The 14,921-nt window shown below is 47.7% G+C and overlaps 1 protein-coding gene and 1 pseudogene across 1 annotated transcript; both read right to left on the reverse strand.

Moving 5' to 3' along the window:
• Positions 1-8,608: 8,608 nt before the first annotated feature.
• DEFB136 (defensin beta 136) lies at positions 8,609-9,263 on the reverse strand. Its single transcript, XM_060153619.1, has 2 exons — positions 9,209-9,263; positions 8,609-8,781 (listed from the first exon to the last, which is right to left on the reverse strand). Exons 1-2 carry the CDS (start codon positions 9,261-9,263, stop codon positions 8,609-8,611), a joined length of 228 nt encoding a protein of 75 aa, XP_060009602.1.
• Positions 9,264-12,825: 3,562 nt separating this feature from the next.
• LOC132522695 (polyadenylate-binding protein 4-like) lies at positions 12,826-14,539 on the reverse strand (annotated as a pseudogene).
• Positions 14,540-14,921: the final 382 nt, after the last annotated feature.

Genomic DNA, 14,921 nt, shown 5'->3' on the forward strand with positions numbered 1-14,921 from the left:
TCATTACTGTCGACATATTTGTCAACTCAAATGTTTTAGAAGTCCTACAAATCAATAAAAAAATGACAAACAGCCCGATAAAAGATTGGCCAGAGGTATGAACAGGCGCTTCATAACTCAGGCTCTCCAGGTGGCCAATAAGCATGTGAAAGATGCTCAGCAGTATGCTTATTAAAGACATGCACATTAAAATAACGAAGAGACGGTAGACACGTCCGCCAGAACAGTGAGAATGTAAAGACTGACAACGCTACGTGTTTGTGAAGATGCAGGGCAACCTGAACTCTCACGCATTGCTGAGGGGAGTTAAACTGGCGCAGCCAATCTGGAAACTGTCAGTATTCACGAAGAAATTGGTATATAAATACACTGCGGTGCCTTCACAGTAATAAAAAAGCATGGACTACTGTTACATGTAGCATAGTGGATGGATTTTATAAACATTGTGTTGAATGAAAGTCAGGCACATAAGACGGCACACGGTATGAGTCCATTTACATGAAGTTCAACCATAGGCAAAACTAACTGATGGTAAAAGAAGGGGTTATTGACTGAGAAGGGGCAAGAGAGAATCTTCTGGAAGTGGTGGAAATATCCTATATCTTGATTTGGGTGTGGTTGCATAGGTTGTGTACTACATATGCACACTTATGTATATATGTACATACACACATGTATGTATGTACGTACATATACATATATATTAATGTGTCCCTACACCCTTCCTTCAAAGCAATTACCATTTTTGTGATTTTTTTGGTAACTGAGTAGATAATTTCACCAAAATATATTTTATTAGTACAAGGCAATAGTAATTTTCACTTCAATTTCGTGAGAATTGGTGAAGTCATATAAGCTCCATTAAAATGTTTGGGGGAATAGATTTTTATAAAGACAATTTTACTATGATTTTCCTACAGAATCTAATGATTAAGGCAACATTTTAAAATGATAACCCAGTAAACATTTAGAAAGATATGAAGTAATCATTTTGTGATTATTGATTTGCTTGCTTTTTAATTTACTTTTGGTTTATCACTGCTAGTATGCTATAAATTCAAAGAGGATGGCGATCACAACCCTTTGTGTGTGTGTGCCTATTCACATAGTAGCCAAGAATTTTATTTTTGTTAGATGAATAAATGAATACAAAAAACGAATGAAGACACGAATGAGTTTTTGTATTTGGGGATGCTTCGTTCTTGCCCTGGAAGGAGTAAACATGACTCAGAATTGCATAGAATGGTCAGGAATAGCATTTATAAGGAAGGTTTTTTTTTTTAAATTTACTTATTTATTTATTTATTTATGGCTGTGTTGGGTCTTCGTTTCTGTGCGAGGGCTTTCTCTAGTTGCGGCGAGCGGGGGCCACTCTTCATCACGGTGTGCGGGCCTCTCACTGTCGCGGCCTCTCTTGTTGCGGAGCACAAGCTCCAGACGTGCAGGCTCAGTAGTTGTGGCTCACGGGCCTAGTTGCTCCGCGGCATGTGGGATCTTCCCAGACCAGGGCTCGAACCCGTGTCCCCTGCATTGGCAGGCAGATTCTCAACCACTGCGCCACCAGGGAAGCCCAGGAAGATTTTTTGAATCAATGTAACTATCACTTATTAAACATCTAATATATGTCAGGCCCTGTGCCTTGAAAATGTCTCATTTAAGCTTAATAAAATCCCTTGAGATAAATATTATTTTTTTGACATTTAAATGTTTTTAATCCCAAATTGACATTTCCAGTACACATGAAGCATTTGTCCGTGCTTTAGTATTCCAGTCGTGGAAAAAGTTGAACTTTTTCCTTGCTGGATAGTTCTGACTCCATTGCACCCTAATAATTTTTTTTCTTAACTAGGAGGAGAAGCTGAGGTTTGGAGTTCAGTGACTGGTCCAAAGTCACACTGATGGATAAAGAAGGAAGGTATATGGGGCGACTTGGGGACCTTGCTTCTTCTTGCTGTTGTCCTCTACCCTCTTGACCATGTGATCCCTGACATAGCCCTGGGGTAGAAGTCCAGAAGCCTTGCTCACTCAGCCAGTAGTGGGAGGAGGGGCTCCAAGGGCAGTGCTGGGGCTCCACCTCCACGTCCCCCACAGGCTAGCGCAGTGCCTGGCGCATAGCAGGTCAACAACAGATATTCGAGGAGCGAATGAAAAAGCAGCGGTGATACTGATAGATACCATGAAATGTTTCCATTCGTGTACTTATTCATCTATCATGAATACATGTAGATTATAAGCACCTTGAGGGCAGACACCCTGGCCCAGGCTCTCTGGCCCTCGGCACTTCCCGTGGCTTCCACAGTCGGCCAAGGGGCTGAAACATCCCCTGGAGCAGAGCTTGGCCAACCAAGCCCTGTGGGTGGAATCCTACCCACTGCTTGTTTTTATAAATAAAGTTTTATTGAAACATGCTGCTTTCACACTGCAAAGGCAGAGCTGAGTAGCTGTGACAGGGATCACATGGACCTAAAGCTTATACATTTACTTATTTTTTATTTTTGGCTGCGTTGGGTCTTTGTTGCAGTGCACGGGCTTCTCACTGCAGTGGCTTCTCTTGTTGCGGAGCACGGGCTCTAGGTGCGCGGGCTTCAGTAGTTGTGGCAACTGGGCTCTAGAGCGCAGGCTCAGTAGTTGTGGCGCATGGGCTTAGTTGCTCCGCGGCATGTGGGATCTTCCCGGACCAGGGCTTGAACCCGCGTCCCCTGCATTGGCAGCCAGATTCTTAACCACTGCGCCACCACGGAAGCCGGGACGTAAAGCTTAATACGTATATTCTCTGACCCTTCCAGAAAAAGTGTGTTGAGTCTTGAAGTTGAGATTCCCTTTATGGAGTCAATTGCCTTGGACACTCTGGGATGAACTCTGCTGAAAGTGAGGCAGTAGGTGGTCTAGCAAAGGAGAAGGAAGGTGACAGCAAAGAGAAAGATGGAAGGTTTCAAATATGAACATCCTCTGCCTCATAATTTGTTCATTACTGCCCTGAATGTAAACTCATAACAGAAGGCAAGGATCCCAGGAGTGGAGTATGGGGCGCAGATGTTCCCTGGGCCTGGCCTGTGGCGCCCTGTTTTCCTGGGGGAGGTTTCAGGCTTGACCTGCCCCCCACCCCACTCCCCGCCAAGAGCTTCTTGCCTTCTGCCAGATCCAGAAAGATCTCAACAGACTGGCGTTGAGAGGCCAAATCTAACAAAACAAAGGCAAACTGGAATAAATGTAAGTTTGTGCCCTTAGATTAAAAAAAAAAAAATCCCTGATTGGCTCAGTGGTTAAGAATCCACCTGCCAATGCAGGGGACACGGGTTTGAACTTTGGTCCGGGAAGATCCCACATGCTGCAGAGCAACTAAGCCCGTGTGCCACAACTACTGAGCCTGCAAGCCACAAGTACTGAGCCCACGTGCCACAAGTACTGAAGCCCGCGCACCTACAGCCCATGCTCTGCAACAGAGAAGCCATCGCAATGAGAGGCCCGTGCACCGCAACAAAGAGTAGCCCCCGCTCGCCGCAACGAGAGAAAGCCCGCGCACAGCAACGAAGACCCAACGCAGCCAAATTTAAGGGGAAAAAAAAAATCAGTGACACAAGTATCCGTTTTGGGAGGATGAAGATTAATTACAGCATCAGAGAAAAAGAAAAAGTCCCTCCTGTAGATGGAGCATTCAAACTGGTGGTCACCAATTCTTGCAAAGGGAATTTGGTTTCAGGCTGCATTCATGGGATTTTGGAATCTAGAATCAGGGAGGGGAGGCTGCTGGTGTCTCTATGCTGGCCAGAGCAGGCCTGAAAAACTGTGCCTGGGACACCGAGCTTTAGAGCAGAGCAGAGGTTCACAGGGCTCCGACCCACGTCCTGTGGCTCAGAGGAAGTGAGCTGAGCAAAATAGTAAAAATGGTGATGGATAAACAAAACAAGACAAAAGCAACTCAAACTTGTGTAAATCTTTCAAAGGCTTGCGTGTGCAGTATCTTGGTCAATACTCACAAGTGTGTGTGCTGTGTATTATCCCTATTTTACAGCTGAGGAAATTGAGGTTTCAGAGAGGTTACCTGAGTTGCCCAAGGTGGCAGAGTTGGTATAACTAACATTCAAGCTTTTGTTCTCTTTTGCTGGTCAGGATTCCATGCCAGGTACAGAGCCGGGAGGGAGCACAGCAAAGGTGAGGGCAACTTAGGGCTTTCAAGGTTGAGGCTCTCAAATCTGGGTGATCTCAGTGGTTGCAGTGGGCTGGGAGGAGACGTCAGCAGCTGGGGCACAGAGAAAAAGAACATTATTCTAGACAGAGAGGGGTGGGGGTTGACAGGGAGCATTTTAGGAAATCTACAGGCTAGGAGATGGGAGCTGTGGATCTAGGGCAATAGGAGTGGTACCCCCTCCCTGTCCCCAGAAGTGTTTTATCATTGGCATTGTTTAGAATTGCTGGCATGTGGTGATAATAGAGAGTAGACTGGCTGTTAGTTGGCTTTATAATTGTTTTTATTTATTTTTATGTTTTTTGATGTGGACCATTTTTAAAGTCTCTATTGATTTGTTACAATATTGCTTCTGTTTTATGTTTTGGTTTTTTGGCCGCAAGGCATGTGGGATCTTAGCTCCCTGACCAGGCATTGAACCTGCATCCCCTGCATTGGAAGGCGAAGTCTTAACCACTGGACCGCCAGGGAAGTCCCTATGATCGTTTTTAAATCCTCTTCAGACAGTGCACCCTCCCCTTAATGCCTGCTGGGGGGATGTGTCCACTGCCTCTCTGCCCTTGGTAGGACGCTGCCCAAGGGACACTCCGTGTGTCTGTGATGCCAGCAAGCTAGTCATGAACAGTAGCATCTGCTACTGTCTCCAGGCTGCTTTCTAGACTGGCACCCTCCTCCATAGGAAGAACCATGGTACATCCAGCCCACCCTTCCTAGTGCAAAGAGTTGAAGTGATGTGTCCAGGGTCATAGAGATGGTTAGTGTATGAGTGGGGAAAATCCCAGCTTCCGGGCTCCCAGGCCAGGACTTCGTGTGCAAATCGTGTGGTTTCCTAGTAGGCAGGTGGTGAGGGTGGGGTGTGGCCATGGCTGGGGGAGACGTGCTGGCTGTGGGAGTATCTATCTCCCCAGCAGCTGGACCACAAGGCTGTCCTCTCCAGCAGTGGTTACTTCTAGGAATAAATCATTCTGTTAGTGAGTTGTAGGGGCTTCTGGGGGCTGCTACCCTGATCTACTGCCCTGTTGCAGTGAGAAGAGAACTTGACAGAAATCAGGGGGCAATGGGCCAGCTCCAACACTAATAGCAGCAGCAACAATAACTAATCTGAAAAAAAAAATTAGTCCCTATTGAGTGCTTACCTAGGGGTTAATAATTATCCAGTGTTACTGTGTGCCAGGCTCTGTCTTAAGAACTTTTTAGCTTACTCAAGTCCCCAACCATCCTATGGAGTAACTTCTCTTATTATTCCAATCTCTTCTCCTCCCCTTCCTCCTCCCCCTCCTCCCCCTCCCCCCCTCTCCTTCCTCTTCCTCCTCCCCTCCACCTCCCCTCCCCATCCTCCTCCACCTCCCCCTCTCCCTCCTCCCCTCCCCTTCCCCCGCCTCCTCCCCCTCTTCCCCCTCCCCTCCTCCCCCTCCCTCTCTTCCCCCTCCCCTCCCTCCCCTTCCCCCTCCCCTCCCCATCCTCCTCCCCCTCCCCCTCCCTCCTCCCCCTCTCCTTCCTCCCCCTTCTTATTCTTTTCCCTTACTACTCCTTTCCCAGGGAAGAGAAAATGGAGGCTAACAGAAGTTAAGTGACTTGGTCAAGGTCACCAAGCTAAGATGTGGTTCCGGAAGGACCCAGACTGAAATCCAGGTTGTCTGTTACTGAGGCCCATTCTGAATGAGTACACAACCCTGCTCCCATTAATGAGTCCTGATGGCATCAGGGCCCCTGATCCAAGCCAGGTGGCCGGCGGCCCCAGGAACATCATGAGTCCTTATGCTTGAACTTGTCTCACTGCCTCTCATCCATTCTGTCATCAGACTCCTCTCAGGTCCCATCCCAGGTGTCCTGTAAGCCCTGATCGAAGGTGGGAGAAGCAGTCCCTGTGTGGTAGTTCACCAGCGGCAGAAGCAGAAAGTCAGGGTGTGACCATGATCTTCCAGAATAGCTCAGGCCAGCCCTGGCCTTAGGTGACCTTGGGCCAGCCCTGGCCTTAGGTGACCCCAGGCCAGCAGAACCCAGGATTTATTAATAATTACCTTGTCTCCTCCCAAGATTCTGCTTCACCTAGGAGAGAGTGGGCCAAGAGTAGAAGGAGAAAAAGACAGAGAGAGACAGGGAGAGACAGGGAGACAGAGCGGAGAATCTTCATGCCTGGAGCAAGAAGGTTTTAGGTCAGGCACACACCCGAGCAGACCTTCACTTACAGGTGTGAAGGGGAAACATCACCTCCCTCAGTTCAAGTTTGACAGATTCAGTTATTTTCCATCTTCCTGTGAAGCCTTTTCCCCCGAAATAGTTGGAATAATCCTCCCACTCATTAGCCTATGAAATTACTCAGCCCATAAAAACTAACTATGCCATATTTTGGGGCCTCTCACCTGAGTTGGGCCACACTCTGTCTGTGGGTGTGTTTCTCTCTAAGTAAATCCACTCCTTACCTATCACTTTGTCTCTCACTGAATTCTTTCTGCAACAAGACATCACGAACCTGAGCTTCACTAAGTCCTGAGACCAGGTGTGTGATCTCAATTAAAAGACCGTGGATTCATGTCCCAGTTTGGATTTTGTCTGGGTTTGAGTTCTGGCGCGTGGGTTCAAATCCCGATCTGAGTTGCACAGTTTCATATCCAAACCAAACCACCAGCATATGCAGGAGGCACTATTGTCTCAACAGGTTGATTCCAAGGTACTTCACGTCTTATGGAGTCAGAACCTCTCTGCTGGCGGCTTGTGGAGAAGAGCTAAGAAGCAGAGGCTGTCACCTGGACCTGGCAGGTGGAGCTCACTGCTGCTCTGCTGTCACTCCGGAGGGGGAAGAGGGTGGGGAACGCAGCCCCGGAAGGGCCCAGCCCCGTGACACACCCCATCATACCGCACGCAGTCCTGTCTGCTAGGGTCTCTGGGCGTGTACCCAGCATGACCGGCCGTTCTCGTGCAGACAGAAGACATGTGATTCCTGCCAAAGGTTGGTCTGGGGCTTCTGCTCTTCGGCTGGAACTCTGAGCACCCAAGGGTAGGGAGCACATCGTCTCGCTCACAGAATGCTTCCTTTTTCAGAGTCGGGCACAATCCCGGTGCTGGTGGATGTAATAAACACCTCAGGGGGACGCTGTGACCCGGTTCTGTTGTGCGGAGTTCTGACTCCTGGACCCGACTGCTGGCCAGAGAGAGGACACAAGAAGGATGCCACAGAGGCGCCTCCTGATGCAAAACTGCTCCCCGCCTTTCCAGTCTCGCACCCCACTTGCCCACCCCACCAAGGACAATTTCTCCCAGTGTGGTTTTTGGAGCCCCTGAGACACAAAATTGGGAACTGGGTAGTGAAAGAGAAGATGGGAAGCCTCGGGTGGATAAATTAGGAGTCTGGGATTAACAGATACACATTACTATATAGAAAATAGATAAACAGCAAGGACCTACTGTATAGCACAGGGAACTATATTCAATATTTTGTAATCTATAATGGAAAAGAATCTGAAAAATTTGTATATATATGTGTGTTTATACATATATATACACACACACACACACACACACAACTGAATCACATTGCCGTACACCTGAAACTAACACAACGTTCTAAATCAACTATACTTCAGTAAAAAAAAAAAATCCAGTTAGATTCCTCTACTTAGTAATTGAAAGGTGGTACACGTTAATAGTGTAGACACTGGATCAAGACAGTCTGGGTTCAAATCCAGTGCTAACTAACTCTTACTAGTTGTGTGATCTTGGAAAAGTTTCTTCATCTGCAAAATGGGAGAAATAAGAGAGTTTTGGGTGAGGATTAAGTGATTGAACACGTGTCAACCACTTAAAAGTGGGACTGGCACGTGGTAAGCTATTGTCATTAGGCTCAGTGGATGTCATCTCCTTGGGCCTGTGGTCACGTATTGATCAACTGATTCTGAATGGGACATAGGAATTATCGATTGGAGACTGGAGGGCAGAAAGTAGAACAGGAATGCCTTTTGCCATGATGCCCTTTAGAAAAACACACCTGGAATTTCGCCAGTACATTGGTTAGCATCTGGTGCCCGTTTGCTGCCCATAGCTCGTCCACCATGCTTACGCACAGTTGCTACCCATAGCTCGTCCACCATCCTTACGCACAGTTGCTACCCATAGCTCGTCCACCATGCTTACGCACAGTTGCTGCCCATAGCTCGTCCACCATCCTTACGCACAGTTGCTACCCATAGCTCGTCCACCATCCTTACGCACAGTTGCTACCCATAGCTCGTCCACCATCCTTACGCACAGTTGCTACCCATAGCTCGTCCACCATCCTTACGCACAGTTGCTACCCATAGCTCGTCCACCATCCTTACGCACAGTTGCTACCCATAGCTCGTCCACCATCCTTACGCACAGATTGGAGGTCTTGTCCATTTAGCCATCTGCGTATCCTTTTAATGTGGACCCATGAGGTGAGGCTCATGGTTCATTGGCCTGAGGCGGAGGATGTTTCCTCAGTTTTAGGCAACAAGACAATACATTGTGACAGTAGGCAACCCATTTCCATCCTATTCTACAGCCGAAGAAACATCTGCCCCCAAGCGCAGTGCAAGTACGAACTTCCACTCCATCATTTCCAAACAAGCCGTTCCCTGAAGGGAAAAACACACACACACAAGAAAGAAAAATCAGTCCTCAAGAGGCTGGGGGAGATCTTAGGGCTGTCCTCTCTTTCCTGGTGAAGGACTCTACCCTCTCACCTGCTGTTACATTTCGGCGAGGGCCGCTGAGTCCAACGCTCATCGGAGGAAGTTGAGGGAAACAGGAATTTGGATAGCTGGAAAGTGATCCCTGCATGTGGTGAAATGGGCTCCCGTCTCGTAAGCTTTGGCAGGTTTTCAGGATGTAGTGACATAGGAGCAGGGCAGGGGTCGAACACCACTGACCCACCTCTTGCCCCTAGTCTGCTGATCTGATATTGGTGTCTCCCTGCTGGGCTTACACCAATAGGGCTTTTCAAGTGCCTCAGTCCTTAGAAGATCCTCATTTTCATGATCAGACCTGTACCCATCATCTTACCTGAAGGCAATGAGATCACAAAGAGGAAGAGTAACCCAGAGATACAGAGCCTCATCGTTGAGCAGGGCACAGAGCTGCAACTGCCTGGGGGTGGCTGTCTGGGAGGCTCCTTTATAGCGCTGGGCAAGGCTGGGTGGGGCTGGACGCTGGCCTCATTCTATCTGGAAGGACACCCAGGGGAGACAGGCTTCTTCAGGGTTAGAGGAAAATGAGTCCCTAGGCCATTCGGCGCTACTTCCTCTTCTACAAATCATGGGAGAAGAAGGGACAGTCAAGGCAGAACAGGAGCAGAGACCAGGCATCCTCACGCTCAGGCCTGGGCACTTCCCCTGTAACTTCAAATGTACACTGATGGAAAAACGGCAGGAAAATGTCTGCTCGTTTTTCCGGTCCAACTGAGAACACAGGAGCCCAGAGAGGTGATGTGATAAAATACAGCCTTAATTTCAGGCCAGAAAGGAAGTCGGCGAGAACTTACAGTGTTCCAAGAAGCAAAGGATCTCAAGGTGTCGTGGCCTGACCAAGAGCTACGTAGGTGTTCAGACACAGTGGAGAAGGGAAAGCCTTCTCTTCACATGCGGATTTGTTCTCCTGTTGGAGGCCCACGCTGCAGGGAATCTTTCCCCCAGGGAAGTTCGCTGAGGGTCTTCGTTTTCCAAACGGTTGATATAAAATGTTGGCTGGAGTTTGGCAACCTTGAGCGTTCTGAGAAAGATTCTCTTTTTGGAGTGGGTGGGTTAGAGCCCTCTCCTGGCCCTTGACAGGAAGAGCCAGTTCAGTGCTACGTTCAGGATTGGCTGCCCTCTGCCGGGAGTGGAGTAGAACAACGCTTCCCCGGAGCTGCAGGGACGTGGATCTGGGGAAGGGTCATTCATTACGTCTGCCTCCTTGGAGGGATGGTGGGGGACCGGGAGTTGAGAAGACACGAACTTAGGGTTTATTCTTGCCCCTGAGGCAGGCTTGTACCCGAGTGACCCATGACTGTAGGATTCTGAGTCTGTAAAGTGGCAACAGAGCATAGTTTTATTGATTACATTCCCTTTTTACTGATTAACAGGCCCTTGGATAAATTAGTTAGCATCTCTGAGCTTCAGCCTCTTCTTTCTTTCTTTCTTTTTTTTTTTTTTACTATTTTTAAAAATTGAAGTATGGTTGCTGTACAATATTATGGAAGTTACAGGTGTACAATATAGTGATTCACAAATTTTAAAGGTTATACTCCATTTATAGTTATTATAAAATAATATATTATATATATTATAAAATATTGGCTAGATTCCCTTTGTTGTATAACATCTTTGTAGCTTATTTTATACCTAATAGTTTGTATCTCTTAATTCCCTACTCCTGTACTGCCCATCCCCTCTTCCTTCTTCCCAGTGGTAACCACTAGTTTGTTCTGAAAATCTGTGAATTTGCTTCTTTTTTTGTTATATTCACTAGTTTGTTGTATTTTTTTTAGATTCCACATATAAATGATATCATACAGTATTCGCCTTCTCTGTCTGACTTATTTCACTTAGCATAATATCCTACGCATCCGTGTTGCTGCAAATGGCAAAATTTCTTTCTTTTTTATGGCTGAATAGTATTCCATTGTATGTATATATACAACACATCTTTATCCATTCATCTGTTGATGGACACTTAGGTTGCTTCTTGGCTACTGTAAATAGTGCTATTATGAATATGAACTCTAGGGTGCATGTATCTTTTCAAATTAGTGTTTCTGTTTTTTTTTTTCAGATAAGTTTCCTTTTCTCTAAAAGTGCATTGTAAGAAGTTTTTTTTTTGATGATGAAATGAAATAGAGCTTGAAAAACGCATCACGCTCATTCTGGTATAGATTTCCTCCTTCTCCTCTCCTCTTCCTCTTTCTGCTACTCTTCATGCTTATTCTGTATTAAATCCCACCACCACTATAGCTGTATTTCTTTCTCTTCTGCAGACCCTCTCCAAGAGACTTCTTAGTGAATGCAAAATGCTGCTGGGAAAGTTTTATTCTGGGTTCCAACAATGCGTATGGTTGAGAGCACGGCTGTAGGTTGGAATGGGAGTGGGAGAGAAATGGTGGGCTAGTGGACTAGAAATATGGAGGTCGGTGCTAGATCAGGGCTGAGCATTCCCTTGCTCAGGGACTCCCTTTCCTGGGAGTCCCCAGGAAAGGCTCCCAGGAGACCCTGCACTGGGCATATGATTCCTGCCCACGGAACCCAGGCCATATGCTCACCATATGCTGCCATAGACAGATGGCTAGTAGTGACACCTTATTCTTTTAGAGATGGAGGAAGCAAGGCTCAGATTGGTGAATGGGCTTGCACAAAGGAAAGAAGCAACCTGTGGGCTGTGCTGGCATCAAATGTTCAGCTGTCTTAATACTCGGTTCGGAACTCTGTCCTCCATATATTTGAGATTGTTCAATTGTGCATTAGGGAATATGGGAACTATGAACCTAACATTTTCTAAATACTTCTGAGTCCCTCCTACACACAGTTCTGGAAAAGCAGATCTAATATGTGTCTGGGGATCAGTATGTGTTCAGGACAGACTCTTTCCTTTCCACCCACAGATGTCCTGATTAAATTACTGTCCTGACCTTCGGGCAGGAGTTTCTCCTAAGTGAGCCAAGTGTTCCAACCTTCTTTCCCAGGTCTTGTTGGGCTAAGCTGCCAGGGAAACACAAATGGATTTAGTGTTGCTCTGTTGGTGCTTTCTTCCTTTATCTTAATTTGTTGGAATTCTCATGCCCTCCTTATTATCGTCCTTACCTTTGAGAAAAAAACATCTACTGCACATCCTATGTAACCCTAAATGAATTACCCTGTTTAAGGAGCATGCTTCATTTTCAGTTGCCTCATTCACTAGTCAGACCCTTCCTGAGTGCAATGACTTAAACTCCATTTTAAAATTATGCTTTTTTTTCCCATTATGGTTTACTACAGGATATTGAATATAGTTCCCTGTGCTATACAGTGAGACCTTGTTGTTTATCCATTCTGTATGTACTAGTTTGCATCTGCTAACCCCAAACTCCCAATCCATCTCTCCCCCACTCCACCCTTGGCAATCACAAGTCTGTTCTCTATGCCTGTGAATCTATAAAGTCAATTTATTAGAGCAGTTTTAGGTTCACAGGAAAATTGAGTAGAAAGTGCAGACAGCTCCCTCCTGTTCCCACACGTGTACAACCACCTCCATTATCGACACCCTGTACCAGAGTGGTACGTTTGTTACGAACGATGAACCTACACTGACACACGGTATCCCTCAAAATCTATAGTTTACACTAAGTTTCACCTGTGGTGTTGTATATTCTGTGAGTTTTGACAAATGTATAACATCTATCCACCATTGTAGTATCATACAGAATCGTTACCCTATCCTAAAAATCCACTGTGCTCTGCCGTGGTTCTTATTTTTAAACTTTTAACATAAATTATTGATAAAAGATGCAGTTTAATACACATAAAGAAAAATAAACAAATCACACACGCAGCTTAGTGACTGAACATACAGCAAACACTGTGTAACCACCACTCAGATCAAGGAAACAGATGTTCTCCAGCACCACCGACGGTCCTAGTGCACCACTGAGTAACCACAGCTCACTCCCTCCCTCATAAGGGGATTTTGAGTGCACGGGTCCGGATGAGCTGGTGCAAACGTCCACCGGCGCAGCACCTGCTTCCGCTCCTGGCGGGGTGGAGGGGTGCAGGTGCCGCGGCGGCCAGCGTGGGTGCGCTCAGCGGCTCCTGGCCCTGTGCGTGGACTGCAGGCTGGGGTGTCTGCAGAGGCTGTACGGCAGGGTGAGGGATACCCTTGAGGTGGACTTGTAAGGTGCAGCAGCCCAAGGAGTAGCAGTAGCACCAGCAGCACGAGGTGGTAAGTTCTGCAAAGCCGGGGGACCGCCTCCAGACGGGCAGCTATCAGTCACACCTCGCTAGGCAGCGCTAGCCACCGAAGTCCATAGCCAAGCAGTCCGGGGCACTCAGACCCAGATGCAGCCAGATGGCGAAGAGCTGGATGAGGCCCAGACTGGCATATACCACTTGGCATTCCTTGGAAGCCTTGCTGCCAGCGTGGATTAGGTCTCATCTGTGCTAGATGGTTAGGTGTGTAACACGGAGGGCTTCCCTGAGCCTGTGGAACCGCTGGCAAAGAGTAGCCCCCAGCTGCAGGCTGGGACTGCTTTAAGATGGCATTGGTGGAGAGCACTCTCATCCCTGCCACCCGCTGCGTATACTGGTTGGGCAGGTGAGCCTTTCTCTGGGCCAGGGTGACACACAGTGGCTTGGAGCCCACGATGCATCCGCTCAGTGACTGCTCTGCTTGCCTCTTGGGGGCATGTGGAGCAGACAAAGCCAAATCCTTGCTTCTCCCCACCCTCCTGCGCCCCCCTCAGCACTGGCGACTGATCCAAAAGGAGAAAACTCTTACTGAACTTCTCATCACCACTGGTGTCATCCAAGTTCTTAATGTAGAGATTCACCCCCTGACAGTGACCAATTCTCTCCTGTTTCGGCGGTTCAAATTTCCACTTTAACGGGGCCTGCCGATTCACTTTCTTCTGTGCACAGCGGAGGAAAATAACTTTCCCACTGATTGCTTTTCCATTTGTCTCTTTCAAGGCCTTGTTGGCATCCTGGTGTTTTTTTGTGTCTCACAAAGCCAAAGCCTTTGGATTTCCCCCTGAGATCTCTCACTTACCTTGACACTTAGGGTCTTACCAAACTGGCTGAATAGCTCTTTCAGTCTCTCATCATCCACCTCTTCCCCGAAGTTTTTGATGTAAACGTTGGTGAATTCCTTGGCTTTGGCTCCAAGCTTGGCTTCCCGCTCTTTTCGAGACTTCAATCTGCCCACAGACACTTTGTGGTCACTGAGGGTCATGCCCTTCATCTTCTCGATGGCTTTGTTGGCAGCCTCTTGGGTCAAAGGAATAACCCTTAGGGCCGGTCTCATCACACCCTACCTTGCAGGACAGAATGTTTCCAAAAGCAGAAAAAGAATCACGAAGTGCCTTGATACGTATAGATTTGTCCAGGTTCTTCATGAAGACGTTTCCCACACCAGATTTTCTCAAAGAGGGATCCGCTGAGGCCACGTGATACGGGTCAGCTTTCCCTTACATCAAAGTTTGTGGTCTCCAAGGCCCGCTCAGCCGGCTGCTGGAAGTGGACGCAGGCAGAACCCAGGGAGTGGCCCACACAGACGGACAGCACAGGCGCCCCGCAGGGCTGAACTTTGCTCACAGCGAGGCCTCAGTGATGTGCGAGTGCAGGTTACCCACACACGTGGGGCCGTGGGGTAGTTGCTGGCAGCAGCGCTCATCTCCCCAGCCCCGACCACTCCCAGACCTGCCAGGAGGACATCTTAGCGGGACCACACAGGACAATAGGGGCTCTGCTTGGAGCCGTGGTCTGAAGCTCAGAGAAGCTGGAGGGGGCTCCGAGTGCCAGAGAGAGGAGTTCGGGGCTGGCTCCCAAGAGACTACCAAACCACAGGCTCTCAAAGCTCATATGGCCCTCCCTGGGAGTCTGTTAATTTTCAGCTGTCCTGGTCTGAAGCAATGGACAAAGGATTAATCTCCAAAATATACAAACAGCTCATGGAGCCCAATATCAAAAAAACAAACCACCCAGTTAAAAAAATGGGTGGAAGACCTAAATAGACATTTCACCAGAGAAGACACACAGATGGCCAAGAGGCACAT

Source organism: Lagenorhynchus albirostris, chromosome 7 (assembly GCF_949774975.1).
Source record: "Lagenorhynchus albirostris chromosome 7, mLagAlb1.1, whole genome shotgun sequence".
Classification (NCBI taxonomy): domain Eukaryota; kingdom Metazoa; phylum Chordata; class Mammalia; order Artiodactyla; family Delphinidae; genus Lagenorhynchus; species Lagenorhynchus albirostris.

What these genes read in the sequence shown, in the direction of transcription:
- DEFB136 (XM_060153619.1), bottom strand. Translation starts at nt 9,263, where the DNA reads ATGAGGCTCTGTATCTCTGGGTTACTCTTCCTCTTTGTGATCTCATTG. An exon ending in TGTGATCTCATTGCCTTCAG is followed by an intron (nt 8,782 to 9,208) that starts GTAAGATGATGG and finishes TTTTCCCTTCAG; the next exon opens with GGAACGGCTTGTTTGGAAAT.